General features: G+C 36.2%; 1 protein-coding gene across 1 annotated transcript; it reads left to right on the top strand.

Annotated features, from left to right (window-relative positions):
- The first annotated feature begins 1,952 nt into the window (after window positions 1-1,952).
- Window positions 1,953-14,311, top strand: LOC102604332 (DNA (cytosine-5)-methyltransferase 1B-like). The gene is made up of 12 exons (XM_006339293.2): window positions 1,953-2,451; window positions 8,165-9,665; window positions 9,846-11,346; window positions 11,540-11,704; window positions 11,862-12,054; window positions 12,133-12,244; window positions 12,335-12,482; window positions 12,556-12,753; window positions 12,830-13,108; window positions 13,314-13,475; window positions 13,559-13,777; window positions 13,984-14,311. The coding sequence occupies exons 1-12, from the start codon at window positions 2,385-2,387 to the stop codon at window positions 14,122-14,124; spliced, it is 4,686 nt and encodes a 1,561-aa protein (XP_006339355.1). The 5' UTR covers window positions 1,953-2,384; the 3' UTR covers window positions 14,125-14,311.
- Window positions 14,312-15,286: the final 975 nt, after the last annotated feature.

Raw genomic sequence — 15,286 nt, 5'->3', positions numbered from 1 at the left:
TACTAACCTTCATCATTCAAGCACTCTATTAGAACCTTCTCTTCAACTTTCATTCTGATTCAGAAGTGAAAAGAAATATTTTTATGGGTTAAAACGTCGAGTAGCCTACATACCACATTTTTTTACCCGACCCAATGCTTGAGAAATTGCATTGTGTCCGAAGATTTCATGTGCCCGAGAAATGTATTGTGCCCCAGATATTGCATGTGCCCAAGAAATGCATTGTGCTTGAGATATTGCATGTGCCCGAAGATTGCATGAGCCTAAGAGTTGCATTGTGCTCGAAAATTGCATATACCCAAGAATTGCATGTGTCGGAAAATTGCATGAGTCGAAGAATTGCTTGTGATCAAGAATTGCATGTGCCGGAGAATTGCATGTGTCAGAGAATTGCATTATGCCCGAAAATTGCATGTGCCAGAGAATTGCATGTGCCCAAGAATTGCATGAGCCCAAGAATTGCATGTGCCCGAGAATTATATGAGCCCAAAAATTGCGTTGAGCCCGAGAATGTGCTTTTATAACTGAGAAATGCAACTACACAAAGTTTCTATCGAATCAAGCTATAAGTATCGAAATATGCCCGAATTGCATTGAAACAGATACATCTCCTTTACTCATTATTTATTTCCGAAGGCATCATAGTCTAAAGGCATCATCTTTCATGGCCTACAGACACCATCTCATGGCCTAAGAGTTTTAATTCTGCTTATCATGATCCGAAGGTGTTATAGTCTAAAGACATCATTTTTCATGGCCCACGAACAACATTTTTCATGACCTAAGAATTTTACTTTTTGTGTATCATAGCCCTATACATCATAACCTAAGACATCATCCTCATTGTCTTAAGGCAGATATCATAGTCTATATTGGAATTACATCATGTTTATAAATTATTTTACCATTTAATTGATATACATGTCCTAATAATTTTATTTAGTCAGATCACGAGCTACAAGTTTACACATTGCACACAAGATCAATTGCTCTTTCATATACAACTTTCACACTTATATATATTGCAATAAATGCCCTTTCACTTTCCACTACTCATATGATCATTGCTCTGATAACTTAAGTCATTCCTTACTCTATTCATGCCACATCAAGCTCTAATCTTATCTATGCAAGCTGCTATCACTCATATTCGAAGCTGGCACCGTTATTTCAGTTTTAGGAACTCCATTCATTCTTAAATCTAGAACTACACACAACCTGATTCTCGTAATACTAGAGATATGTAGGCGTTTTAAAACCAAAGTCTTAGCCATACCATTTTCCACAACTCCATATTATTCCAATTGATTCCACTAACATCTTTTCATTAATCGGACAAAATTGACTACTTAGTCAACGTTGTTTACCCGACAATTCATCCTTCATTCTCAAGCAAACAAGGGGCAACTCTAGATACCCAATTTTGACCGATCTATAGCCCTTTTCGAATTGCTATTTGATTAAATACATATTTTTAAAACCTATTTCTTTTATTACGTGTTTAGAAGTTAATCAAATTTGTCTAAATAATGATATATTTTAATATTCATATTTAAAAAAATATTATTATTATTTTATTTATCGATAGTAAATTGAAAATAAATATTTTATGTATTTATACAAAAAAAATGTCTTTAATATTTAAGTATGTTATTTTATATGAAATTATTTACTATGGTATTAATTAAGTGACAATTCATTTAACCTTCCTATAAATTATTCAAATTCTAGCGTCTTCTATCCAATTTATATTTTAATTCTAACCTTATCAATCCAATTGTATTTCATCTCAATTATAACCATTTGATTCAATCTCATCTGTCCATCTTAATTCACCAACACCAAAAATCAATCTCAGCCGCTCATCTCAATTAAGCCAACGGGCAACGACCGAGATCAAATTCCCATTTATTTTCTTTTTTTGATCCCAAAACTCCAAAACCCCGCCAAAACCCCGCCAAAAGCCCCCAAAACCTATCTCATTTCTCCTCTTCCTATTGGAAACTCAGCAGCAGCACACCCCATCTCCCTCTACTTCTCCGCCGCACCAGCTTCTCCTCTCCATTTCCGCCGAAAATCGCCACCACCGGTGAAGCCAGCAGCCACTGGTCGCCTCCTCTATCTTCTCTCCTTCGCTGCTCCGGCCACCATCGCCGGTCGCTGGCGAGAACCACAACGAAAATCCCTTTGCCTCCCCTCTCTCTCCAGCCGCCGGCCTGCTCCTCTCTTCTCACTTCTCCGTCGAAGTAGACGGACGGGATAACGGCAGCAACGACTGCTCCGCCCAGCAGCTTTGGCGAAGCAGCTAGCGTGACCAGCAAACTCCGGGAAAACAGCGACAACAACTCCGGCCAGCAGTGGCGCAGCAACTCCGGTTGGTGAGGATGGCGTCACCCCAACCTAATTCAGAGTCGGTATTAGAACTTCAAAACAGCATCGAAGACAAATCCGGTATGAATTTTCGCCCATCACTTTGATTCTTTGTTTCTTTTAAGCATATTATTAGAGGCGAAATGAATGTTGGTATGATTACAGATTGAGTCAATTGCTTTAATTGTCGATCTTGGCAGTTAAACTTATGCATGTCTTATTTGAAATTGTTTACTGATATAATTCACTAGCTTGCTATGGTGATGCTTTGTTAAATTCTCGTCCTCTTACTCTCTTTTCCTTAATGTGTTTACTCGTCTTGGTGTTTGAAATAATTGGGGATGCCTGGGTTTGTAATAAGTTCAGAAGTATGATATAACACTGAAATTCGTAATTCTCATTGCTTATGTAGCAGAGTCTATTGTGATATTTTTTGTTTGGATTCTTGATAGTTAGCATGATTATTTTCTTTCCTTTTAAAATCTGATTCAGGCCTAATTGAATGAGAATCAAATTTGATGTTGCTCCTAAAATAATTATTTTCCTTTTTTCACAGATTGAAATCCTCTTCTGTTCAAATTAAAGATACCTTAATACTTGTTCTTCCATGTTGACTGGTTGATCTTCCATACTTGATTAATTGGTTAAATTTTGGTTAATTCTCATAATTCTAGTAACTAATGAATTGATTGTTTATTTAGATAATAATTCTCTTTGTTGATTAAGCCTTAATTTAGAACTGCTTTTTAAAATTATTTTATTTTATTTAATATGGACCATTGTTATCAAAGTCGAAAAGCACAAAAAAAAGCTCTAAGGTCCGTAGGGGCTTTAAGCGCAAATAAAGTGTGGGCTTTAATGAAAAAGGCGCAAAGGGAGAAAAGAAAACAAATATATATGTTTAGTCCAAAACTAATAATTATAAACATGAATGACAAATGTATGACCAAAGAAATTGAAAAAAAATTATGATGAAGTAATATCAATGATTTAGTGTCACTTCGTCATAAGAGGCTCATTGGCAAGGAAACGTTTGCCTTAGAACCTTAATTATGACATTGAAGCACACATATAGCAAGGCGAAGCGCTCAACACATTTTGAGCCTCACTCTAGGGCTTAAGCGCGCTTAATGCACGCCTTTGATAACACTGCTTTGCCTGTGCAAGTTTTATATAATTAATGTGTTGAAATATATACTGACAGATTCACTTTTCTAATCATCAAAAAAATTATTATATATGATATGAGTTGCATAATTGTTTCCTTTTTAACATAATTATTTCTTTACTTAATTTTAGTTCACTTAAATGTTTGTGGTTGCTTTAATTGATCTTTTGCTTTAATTAAAATTTGAACATATTCTTACATGTTTAATTTTATTAAAAGCTTTATTCGATTTTGGTGATAAATTCTTACTGATCTCTGACCCTCCTTTTGTTTAAGGAAAACAAATTTTCATAATTGGCTCCCATTATTGTTTCTTTCACGGTTATGCCTTTTCATTTACTATATAAACAGAAGTCCTCATTCACTTTTCCTCACACTTTAATCCACACTACTTTCATATACTCTCAAAAAGAAAAAGAAAAATCTGACGAACTGCTTTCAAAGTTTGCTGCTCAGTTTATTGTTTCAAGTTGGACGTTGTGTTAAGTTTATTCTTGTTGATTAATTAATCTGTTTAACAAGTTAGCTTCCTTCATTAGTTTAATCCTTGTCTCGCATTAATATTACTTAAGTTTAACATACTTTTTGGCACGAATACTTTACATACTTTAGTATGTCTAAATAAATAAAAGGAAGCATCCGGGGTCAGTTTCTCTTCTTCCCTCTCTCTGTGTATGACATTATATTTGTTGTTATTCTTTATTTGTTTGAATTCTTGTGTATGTGCCTTCTGTCTATATAATATGAAATAATTAATGTTATGTGTATCTCTAGTATTATATATAGGCGTTGCATTATTCCTTAACAGGGTTGGACATTATTGTTCAAGTTTGAAAAGTCGCATGAGATGGTTTATGGACGGGATTTTTAGTTTAGCATTTGTACTTCAAATTTGTATTATAATGTTCATTTACTCCTTTATTTTAGATTGTAATAACTTGTATAAGTGTTGCTCTATATATATGAAATAAATTTGGGGATCGTCTAAGGGGGGAGGGGTTTATGTGCTACATGTTTATTTTATCGCAACATGTTTGTGTTAGCAAGCATGTCTATAGGAGTATGATTGTTTGTTTGTTCTTATTTCCCATTATAGATCTAATTAAATAAAAAAATAAAGGGGCCTACCATTGCCATTAATTAACTACTTAAGTTTTGATTTAAATATCTTCGGCATTGTAATCTATTTCCTTTGCTTAATTGTTTATGTTAATCAATATGCCTAACACCTTAGCATATAATAATAATAATAATAAAGTAAGGTATGACTTTTTACATGTTTCCCTGCCATTTTAAAATTAATCAAGGAATTATTTTCAGCATGTTAAAGACCATTTGATCTGCTTTTTAATTGTCTGCTACCCTTGAAACCAACTTGCACCCTTATCTTTTGCTTCTTATAGAACCAAATATATTGTTGTAATATGTTTCTTTGTGCACACACTTTTGCCTAGACCTTTCACAACTATTCGTGTCTTCAAGCATGTCAATAACCTAAATTTAGAGGCCAATATGAGATTTAATTGCTGAATGCTTGTCCTATTTGTTTTGTTTGACACTTGGGGGCCTCATTAGGAAACTTATATTTGTTTAGTCTAAAACCCACCATCTAGTTAGTCCAATGCCTCTTGGACATTAAGTTGAAACGCAAGGCACCTTTTAGGACATTAGGTTTTACAATTTCTTTAGTTCACTTTATGTTCTTAATAATAAATGAATTTAGAATGGGGGTAGGGGTAATTAGGCACTTATCAGAAATGATGTAAGTTGACTCGAGCAGAAAATGACAAACTTTGATTTGTCTCCCGATTAATAAATCGAGCACTGATCCGAGAAGCAATAATTAATTTAGGTTAATGTTGTCCCCTTTTTCTTTTATATTGTTGCCTATATTATTTGGGTTAGTTAATTACTAAAAATGTCTTTTCTCTATATTTGATTGTGTACTTTTTGTGTTCTTGCTTATCTCCTTAGTTATGTTTTATGCTGGTTAATTTGCATTAAATGCTTTTAATTTGTATATGCCTTTTCACTTAGTTTATTTTAATTAAACTTAATGAATAATTATACCTTATTTTCACATGCTTAACTCCTGCATAAATATATGAGATATGGCCAGGACTCACATTTGTAGACCTCGAGGGGTGCTTAACACCTTCCTCTCGTGGTAACTTGAACCCTTATCCAAATCTTGGTTTCGTTGACCTTAATTAATTAAAATTAGTTAGGTTAGTTAGGTTCCTTAGCGCACCTTTAATTTGTTAGGTGGCGACTCTCTTTTAATCAACACCTAAAAGTGTTGTCAAGTCGTTGCACAAACCGTTTTGCGAAAAATGGGGTGCGACACCTATGTGTGGGGATCCTGTTGGTGTATGCACAATGACTAAAGATGAGGGCCTTGACTCCTCTTTCTACTTTCCAGAGAATCTGCCTCATGCATGTCTAGGCTGGACAATACATTGTGGGGATTGCTCCTCTAATTTGAGCATCAAAGGCCCTTTATTATGAATGCATGTTTAGTTGAAATAAGTTGGAGGTGGGTGGTAGGAAGACTTGCTAGAAGCTTGTTTGGTTAAGTTAATCCATAATTATTCTCTCTGCATAGAGTGTAATGGTAAGACTTATAGTTCGGTTCATGAACTGTTGGAGGAGTGTTGCCTGTGTTGGTAAGACTAAGTTTGTTTCTTGTTTGGGGATCTTGAAACGGAGACTTGTCTAATATTGGTCAGGTCAACTATTATATCCACCCTGAACTGCAGAAACTATAACTGAGGACTAGTTGCATTTAAATGAATTTCAGTTAGTTAAACTGCCACTGTTTTTGCTACTTGCTCACTGGCCTCTACCATTTCAACCTAATTGTTAATGTTTCCTGGTTATGGGTTGTCACTTTATTTTCTCTTCTTTCTAAAAACTATTCCCACTTAACTTATACCAAATTCATTCAAAGAATAACGTACTTCCCAAATCAATAATCCAATGAAGTAATTATGGCATAAACAACTTTTTCTGTCTCGCCAGCAACACGTACTGATTATTCTTCCTGAATCAATCTCATCTCAATTTGTTCGTGCTATAGTTGACAGAATCATCTATTGAACTGTCCATAATCTATTGTATACCTGTTTGGCAAACCCCCAAGATCTTCTTTAGTTGCAAGAAGCGTTGCTTCTCAACTATTACCATCTCATGACTATCTATTTTGGCATTGTTTGTATACATTGTATATATTGATTTTATATTCTAGCAAAGGTCATTTTCCATGTGGACTTAATTTGGTAGCATTATTTGCTAAGTTTTTGTATTTATAATATGGTCCTTGAGGATATGACAGTGCTTTTCTTGTTATATATGTTTGAGTTCTATAAATTTGTAATCCTCCTTATCTTTATTCTAAAAATCCTCATCATTATATAAAATCCATCTATTTCCATTGACATGGTATTCTTCATATTTTAGAAAATACTTCAATGCTTGACACCATCGACACCATCCCCTTGATTTGTTACAGTTATTCTGTAAACTTTTTACGACTTTCAAGGTTTCAAATTCATTTAACCATTCAAATTCCAAACTCTTGATGTGATGTTTATCAAACTAGTATTTTAGCCACAACTTAAAATATTCTCCATTACCACTGATATAATTCATAAAGCTATTCCACATCCTAAACTTTGTGTCCAGTTAAACACCAGCTAATAAAATAAAAGAAGTACAATAAATTTATGTTTGTGATTGTGTACCATATTCACACACTAATTGCTAAAACATAGACACCCACAACCCGGTCTCTTAGTTGATGCCTTCAGAGATTAGGAGTAAATATCCTCATTGCTTCTTTGTGATGTCCATACTAGAATTTGCTCTAAGGGTAAGATTGCTTGTTGTGTTACTTGTGTGCACACTTACTGTATTGGCCTCTTAGAATATAATGCTTAAGGTGGATTATAAAACTTAACAAATGTGCATGCTGCAGTGACTTGTGTCTATTGACAGCTTTTAGAGCCAGTGAAGTAATCTTATGCCAAAATGATCTACTATCTTGAAATGGCAAATATTTAATGTTCCCTGAATGAGATGGTCATTTCACACGCATGTGGTGTTTTTTCCATGTATATATCATTCCCCTTGGCATTTATGCCTTTTTAGCTTATGCTAGTGCATGGAATGTTGTTTGATATTAAGGGGTCGTTTGGTTGGGAACAAGTTATCCCGGGATAAGTTAGTCCAGGGATAACTTCTCCATCACTAAGCTATAAATGGAGGGATAAATAATCTTAGGACTGCCTAATACCTTCAACCAAACGCAGGATAAAATAGTCATGCATTTTATCCTTGGGATTATTATACCTTGTACCTCACATCAAATAACTCCTTAAGTGTATTGGCCTAACTTTGAGTGCTGCATTTTCTTAATTTTGCTGCTTCTTTTGATGTTCACTTCCACTTCATGCTTTTCAATAATGACTCTTTCACAGGAAAGTTCAGAAAGCTTCTTCCTTAGCTTCAGGTCCACCCTGTACTAAATTTCCTTAGAGTGCTTTTTCTTTGTTGCGAGAATGATAACAGAAATATTTCAGTTCTTTCTATGGCTTATCCTTCTCTGTATTTTTGCTGATTAATCAGGACACAAAAAGAACAAACGCAAACAAGATTCTGTGTCAAAAAGGAAGGCATCTGCAACTGGTAAGAAGGAAAAGAAACAGGCTGTTTCTGAAACTATTGAGGAGCCCACTGCTGCACGTAAAAGGCCTAAACGAGCTGCTGCCTGTTCAGATTTTAAAGAAAAATCTGAGCATTTATCAGAAAAGTCTTCAGTGATTGAAACAAAGAAGGACCATTGTGTAGAGGAAGAGGATGTGGCTATTAGGTTAACTGCGGGTCTGCAAGAGTCTCAACGACCCTGTAGAAGATTAACGGATTTTGTATTTCATAACTCAGAAGGAATACCACAACCGTTTGGAATGTCTGAGGTTGATGATCTGTTTATCAGTGGTCTCATTTTACCACTTGAGGACAGTCTCGACAAAGTAAAAGCACAAAGAATTAGATGTGAAGGCTTTGGGCGTATTGAAGAATGGGCTATCTCTGGCTATGAAGATGGAACTCCTGTCATATGGATCTCAACTGAGACAGCTGATTATGATTGTTTAAAACCCTCAGGTAGTTATAAGAAGTTTTATGACCACTTCTTGGCCAAGGCAACGGCATGCGTTGAGGTTTATAAGAAGCTTTCAAAGTCATCTGGAGGGAATCCTGATTTATGCCTTGATGAGTTGCTTGCAGGGGTTGTCCGAGCGATGACTGGCATAAAATGCTTTTCAGGTGGTGTATCCATCAGGGACTTTGTCATCACTCAGGGAGGGTTCATCTATAAGGAACTTATTGGTCTGGATGATACATCAAAGAAGACTGATCAACTTTTTGTTGAGCTACCTGTCCTAGCTTCCCTTAGAGATGAAAGCAGCAAGCAGGAGACACTTGCACAACCAGAGCCTATATCATCTGGTAAGGCTCTATGTATTGGCCCAAAAGCAGGAAATGGAGGAGACAAGATAGATGAATCTGGTTTGGCTAATGGCCCAGCGCCAGAAGATGAAGATCTGAAATTGGCTAAATTGTTGCATGAAGAGGAGTATTGGTGCTCCTTGAAGCAGAAGAAAGACCGCAATACATCTTCCTCATCCGGCAAAATATACATCAAGATCAATGAGGATGAGATTGCAAGTGATTATCCTTTACCTGCATATTACAAAACATCTAATGAAGAGACTGATGAGTATATCGTCTTTGACAGTGGGGTTGATACATATCACATTGATGAGTTGCCGCGCAGTATGCTTCATAATTGGGCATTGTACAACTCAGACTCAAGGCTAATATCTTTAGAACTGCTGCCAATGAAAGCATGTGCTGATATTGATGTAACCATTTTTGGGTCTGGAGTGATGACTGCTGATGATGGGTCTGGATACAATTTTGACACTGATGCTAATCATTCCTCTTCAGGTGGTTCTAGATCAGCTGAGATTGATGGTATGCCAATTTACTTGAGTGCTATAAAAGAATGGATGATTGAGTTTGGGTCCTCAATGATCTTTATATCAATTCGGACTGATATGGCCTGGTATTACACTTAATTCCTTTTGAGTGATTGAATTATTTTGCAAGTACCTCCCTTTATTATGCCACTAGCTGGGACTGCTATTTTTTATATTCTGATAAACCTTGACTGTTTTTCTTTCTGTGCTTTTGCTTGGCGGATTTACTATAGATGCTTTACTCATGCATATTATTTCTAATTCAGGTATAGGCTTGGGAAGCCGTTGAAACAGTATGCTCCTTGGTACGAACCAGTCATAAAGACTGCAAGATTGGCAGTGAGCATCATTACTTTGTTGAAGGAACAGAATCGTGTGGCTAGACTTTCTTTTGGAGAAGTTATTAAAAGGGTTTCAGAGTTCAAGAAAGACCATCCTGCTTATATATCATCTAATGTAGATGCAGTGGAAAGATATGTGGTTGTACATGGGCAAATTATTCTCCAGCAGTTTTCTGAATTTCCTGATGTAAGCATTAGGAATTGTGCATTTGCGATTGGTCTCTCAAGGAAAATGGAAGAGAGGCACCATACAAAATGGGTGATTAAGAAGAAGAAGATGATGCAGAGACTTGGACAGAACTTAAATCCTAGAGCATCTATGGCGCCATCTGTAAAAAAGAAAGCCATGCAGGCTACTACAACAAGGCTAATCAACAGAATCTGGGGGGAATACTATTCCAATTACTCACCCGAGGTGTCAAAGGAGGTGGCTGATTGTGAGGTGAAGGATGATGATGAAGCAGATGAGCAAGAGGAAAATGAAGAGGATGATGTTCCGGAGGAGAACTTGAATGTTCCAGAGAAAGCTCATACACCTTCTTCTACAAGAAGGCATATTAAGTCACGTTCTGACAGCAAAGAAATAAACTGGGATGGGAAATCCATAGGTAAAACAGCTTCTGGTGAACAGTTGTTTAAAAAAGCTAGAGTTCATGGACATGAGATAGCTGTTGGGGATTCAGTTCTAGTGGAACTTGATGAACCAGATGAGCTTCCGTCTATTTACTTTGTTGAATACTTGTTTGAAAAATTGGATGGCAGCAAAATGCTTCATGGAAGAATGATGCAACGAGGATCTGACACTGTACTTGGAAATGCAGCTAATGAGAGAGAGGTATTTTTGATCAATGAATGCATGAATCTGCAACTAGGAGATGTCAAAGAAAGTATAGCTGTCAATATCAGAATGATGCCTTGGGGACACCAGCATAGAAACACGAATGCTGATAAACTTGATAGAGCAAAAGCAGAAGACAGAAAGAGGAAGGGATTGCCGACTGAATTTTACTGCAAAAGCTTTTATCGCCCTGAAAAAGGTGCTTTCTTCAGACTCCCGTTTGATAAGATGGGTCTTGGTAATGGTTTATGCTACTCCTGTGAGTTGCAGCGAACTGATCAGGAAAAGGAATCCTTTAAGTTTGATATGTCTAACTCCAGTTTTGTATATCTGGGCACTGAGTATTCAGTTGATGACTTTGTTTATGTAAGCCCCGATCACTTTACTGCAGAAAGAGGGGGAAATGGAACTTTCAAAGCCGGAAGAAATGTGGGGTTGATGGCCTATGTAGTATGTCAATTACTAGAAATTGTTGGTCCCAAGGGATCTAAACAAGCTAAAGTAGATTTTACAAACGTCAAAGTCAGAAGATTCTTCAGACCAGAGGATATATCTTCAGATAAGGCATACTCTTCTGATATCCGGGAGGTATATGCTACATAATACTATAACTTGTCTCCACACTAATAGCTGGTTAGAGTTGTAAATATATACTAATTCTTTTACTATGTCGTGTTAGGAATCTTTTTTAATCAGCTAGGTAACTATTAGGGGATTTTACTTTTTTTCCTATGCAAACCTTCTTGCATTTATAATATTCTGATTGCTGCTGCTCTTCCAGATCTATTACAGTGAGGATATACATACAGTTCCTGTGGAAATAATCAAAGGTAAATGTGAAGTGAGGAAGAAGTATGATATTTCGTCTGAAGATGTCCCTGCCATCTTCGACCATATTTTCTTTTGTGAATATTTGTATGATCCATTGAATGGATCCCTTAAAAAGGTACCCATTTCATATTTTGTACTCTTGCATTCTTATTTTAACAGCAATTGGTCAGAGTCCTTTTAGTACAATACATTCTACCTTTTATTTATGTACCCTATTTGTTTTTGAATTTTATTTTTCTTGTGAAGAATAAGTTGATTGTACTTTTGAGCAGTTACCAGCTCAGATAAACCTGGGATTCTCAAAAATTAAGCTAGATGATGCAACATCTAGGAAGAGGAAGGGGAAGGGAAAAGAAGGAGAGGATGAAGTTGGGGAACTAAATGAAACTTCTCCACAGAATCGTTTGGCCACATTAGATATCTTTGCTGGTTGTGGTGGCTTGTCTGAGGGGCTGCAGCATTCAGGTAACTTCCTTCTCTCTGCTTATTTGTAGTTGTAATGGATGCAGTTTGAACTTTTGTCTGAAAGTTTTATTCTTTCAGGTGTCACAGATACAAATTGGGCAATTGAATACGAAGCGCCTGCTGGAGATGCATTTAGACTTAATCATCCAAAGACAAAGGTGTTCATACATAATTGCAATGTGATTTTGAGGTAGGTCATTGGGTATACAATCTTTACTCTTTCCTTTATGAACATATCTAAGTACATAACAGTAATGCCCAGATATTGGTTTCAATTCAGGGCTGTCATGCAGAAGTGTGGAGATTCTGATGACTGTATCTCAACTCCAGAGGCTTCTGAATTAGCTGCAGCAATGGATGAGAACGAACTGAATAGTTTGCCACTGCCTGGACAAGTTGATTTCATTAATGGAGGCCCTCCTTGTCAGGTTTGTTAAGCTCTTTCACATCTACCCTGATGTTTAGTAAACTTTGCAGCTTAAATGGTGTGTCCTTTTGCAGGGGTTTTCTGGAATGAATAGATTTAATCAGACCACCTGGAGTAAAGTACAGTGTGAGATGATTCTGGCATTTTTATCCTTTGCTGATTATTATCGGCCCAAGTTCTTTCTCTTGGAGAATGTTAGGAATTTTGTGTCGTTCAACCAAAAACAAACATTTCGCTTAACTGTTGCTTCCCTTCTTGAGATGGGTTATCAGGTACACACACACACACATTCTATATGTATGTATATTTCTAATTATTAAAACTGACAATCAATTTTTTTGTGATCAGGTTAGGTTTGGTATCCTTGAAGCCGGAGCGTATGGAGTTCCTCAGTCTAGGAAGAGAGCATTTATCTGGGCTGCCTCCCCAGAGGAGGTTCTTCCAGAGTGGCCAGAACCAATGCATGTTTTTGCTGTCCCAGAATTAAAAATCGCATTATCTGAAACTTCACACTATGCAGCTGTGAGGAGTACTGCTAGTGGAGCTCCATTCCGTTCACTTACTGTCAGAGACACAATTGGAGATCTTCCTGTTGTTGGCAATGGGGCATGCAAGACTTGCATAGAGGTACTAAACTTGAATTTCCTTGAACCCCTTCCCCTTTTCCAGGAATTGACTAGAGAACTGGAAAGACAGTGTATTGAGTAGGGACTTTTACTTTCTGAATTTGGAAGAAGAAAGAGGGCAATGCTACTTTTGTTTCTATAGATTATGCAATCATATCACGCCTTGGTTCGTACTTTGTTATTTATGCTATTCATTTTTAATGCAGTATCAAGGTGATCCAGTATCCTGGTTCCAAAAGAAAATCCGGGGCAGGTCAATAACATTATCTGATCACATTTCAAAAGAGATGAATGAGCTTAACCTAATCAGGTGCCAAAGAATCCCCAAGCGGCCAGGAGCTGATTGGCGTGACCTTGAGGATGAAAAGGTGTTGTGGCAATCATCCAGTGCTTTTGATGAAATAATATCTGCTTAGTAGGTCTATAAGATGTTTTGTGTTGTGTGTTGCAGGTTAAACTATCTAATGGTCAACTAGTTGATTTGATTCCATGGTGCCTGCCTAACACTGCTAAGAGGCACAACCAGTGGAAGGGGCTCTTTGGAAGGTTGGATTGGGATGGGAACTTCCCCACTTCTATTACTGATCCCCAGCCGATGGGTAAGGTGGGGATGTGCTTTCATCCAGAGCAAGACAGGATTGTTACAGTTCGTGAATGTGCACGTTCTCAAGTAAGTCTTACAAAATGAAGACACATTTAAGAATCTGTAAAGATGTTTGAAGCTTAATCTGAGGGTGCAGTATTTTCATGAATTTGGAATTGCTTGCTTAGGAAATAATAGTATTTTTCAAACATAAAGAGGAAACAAGTCACAATGTTGGTGCAGAGATTGTATTGTAGGATTTTATTTATAATAACAAGTATCATGTATTTCAGGGTTTCCCAGACAGCTACCAATTTGCTGGTAACATCTTGCACAAGCACAGGCAAATAGGAAATGCTGTTCCACCTCCTTTGGCATATGCACTTGGAAGGAAACTCAGGGAAGCTGTTGAGAGCAAAAGGAGGCTCACTTAGAAGTTCTTTTTTAAGCTATGAATTTTACATACATGTCAATTACCATTCACATTGACAACGTTACATTGCCAAATTATATCAGTTACTCATTTATCAAATTTGCAGTTTCGCCTATTACCTTCTATTTAGAGATTGGGTTGTTCAAACCAAATTGAAATAATATGTGTGATAAAAAATTAGTACCTCATCCTCATGTACACCCATATGTAGCAGTGTTTATGTTGTCGTTTATGGTTTAAAAGTGGAAGCACCTTGAATGAAAAGTTAAATTATGAAAATACTCCCTCTGTCCCTAATTATTTGTCCATTTTGACAAATTAAGAAATGACAATTTTTTTTACCTATTATACCCTCAATTATTTACTTTGGAAAATGTAGAATTTTTTGAAAAACTTAATTTTTTAATTCATCCATAGTAGGGTCTTGGATGGGAATGATTCCAATCATACCCAGAATGCTTATGCTACTAGTCCTGAGCTCCTTGATGTAGTTGTAGCAAGCGCATGTTCATAAATAAAATCTTGTTTAACCAAAAATAATAATAATAGAGGTAAAATGGTAAAATCACTATATCAATTATTGTTTTCTTAATAGGTGTGTCAATTCAAAAGTGGACAAGTAATTAAGGACAAAGGGAGTACCTTTTAAATATTGAATGACAAATTTATCCTTCATTAAATCATTAACATTGATCGGGGTGAGAAAGTGATTGAACCCTCGAACTCATTTATTAAATATGAGTTTTTCGCACAATTTGATTATTGATTTTAAAAAAATAAATTGCAAACTTGTCTTGATAAGTTAGAAGAGATTGAGACCGAGATATGTAGAAATATCCAGATGTTATGAGATTTAAACAAAACTACCCCATAAAAATATTCATAATATGGGAACCGAAAAGATTATAAGGTGTCGTTTGGTTGAGAACAAATTATCTCAGGACTAGTTATCCTAGGGTTAACTATTATTAAGTGTAGAAATGCACTAAAGAAAAATGAAAAAAAAAAAGGCTAAGCGTCCAAAACATGCCTACCCACCCTTAGCTTAATATCCAAGAGACATTGAACTAACTATTTTAGGTTGGGTATAGAATTAACAAGTCTTAAGGCTGTTAATTAGGCACAAAATTAGCGTCAAACACAGACATATAAATACTCTGAGA

The sequence above is a fragment of the Solanum tuberosum genome, unplaced genomic scaffold (genome assembly GCF_000226075.1).
Source record: "Solanum tuberosum cultivar DM 1-3 516 R44 unplaced genomic scaffold, SolTub_3.0 scf00009, whole genome shotgun sequence".
NCBI classification, from domain to species: Eukaryota; Viridiplantae; Streptophyta; class Magnoliopsida; order Solanales; family Solanaceae; genus Solanum; species Solanum tuberosum.
Note: the sequence above shows the minus strand (reverse complement) of the source record. Positions and strands in the feature narration are given on the sequence as shown.

Coding starts and splice junctions, on each gene's coding strand:
- LOC102604332 (XM_006339293.2), top strand. CDS start 2,385: ATGGCGTCACCCCAACCTAATTCAGAGTCGGTATTAGAACTTCAAAAC. Junction 2,452..8,164: donor CAGCATCGAAGACAAATCCG/GTATGAATTTTC, acceptor CTGATTAATCAG/GACACAAAAAGAACAAACGC. Junction 9,666..9,845: donor ATTCGGACTGATATGGCCTG/GTATTACACTTA, acceptor TTTCTAATTCAG/GTATAGGCTTGGGAAGCCGT.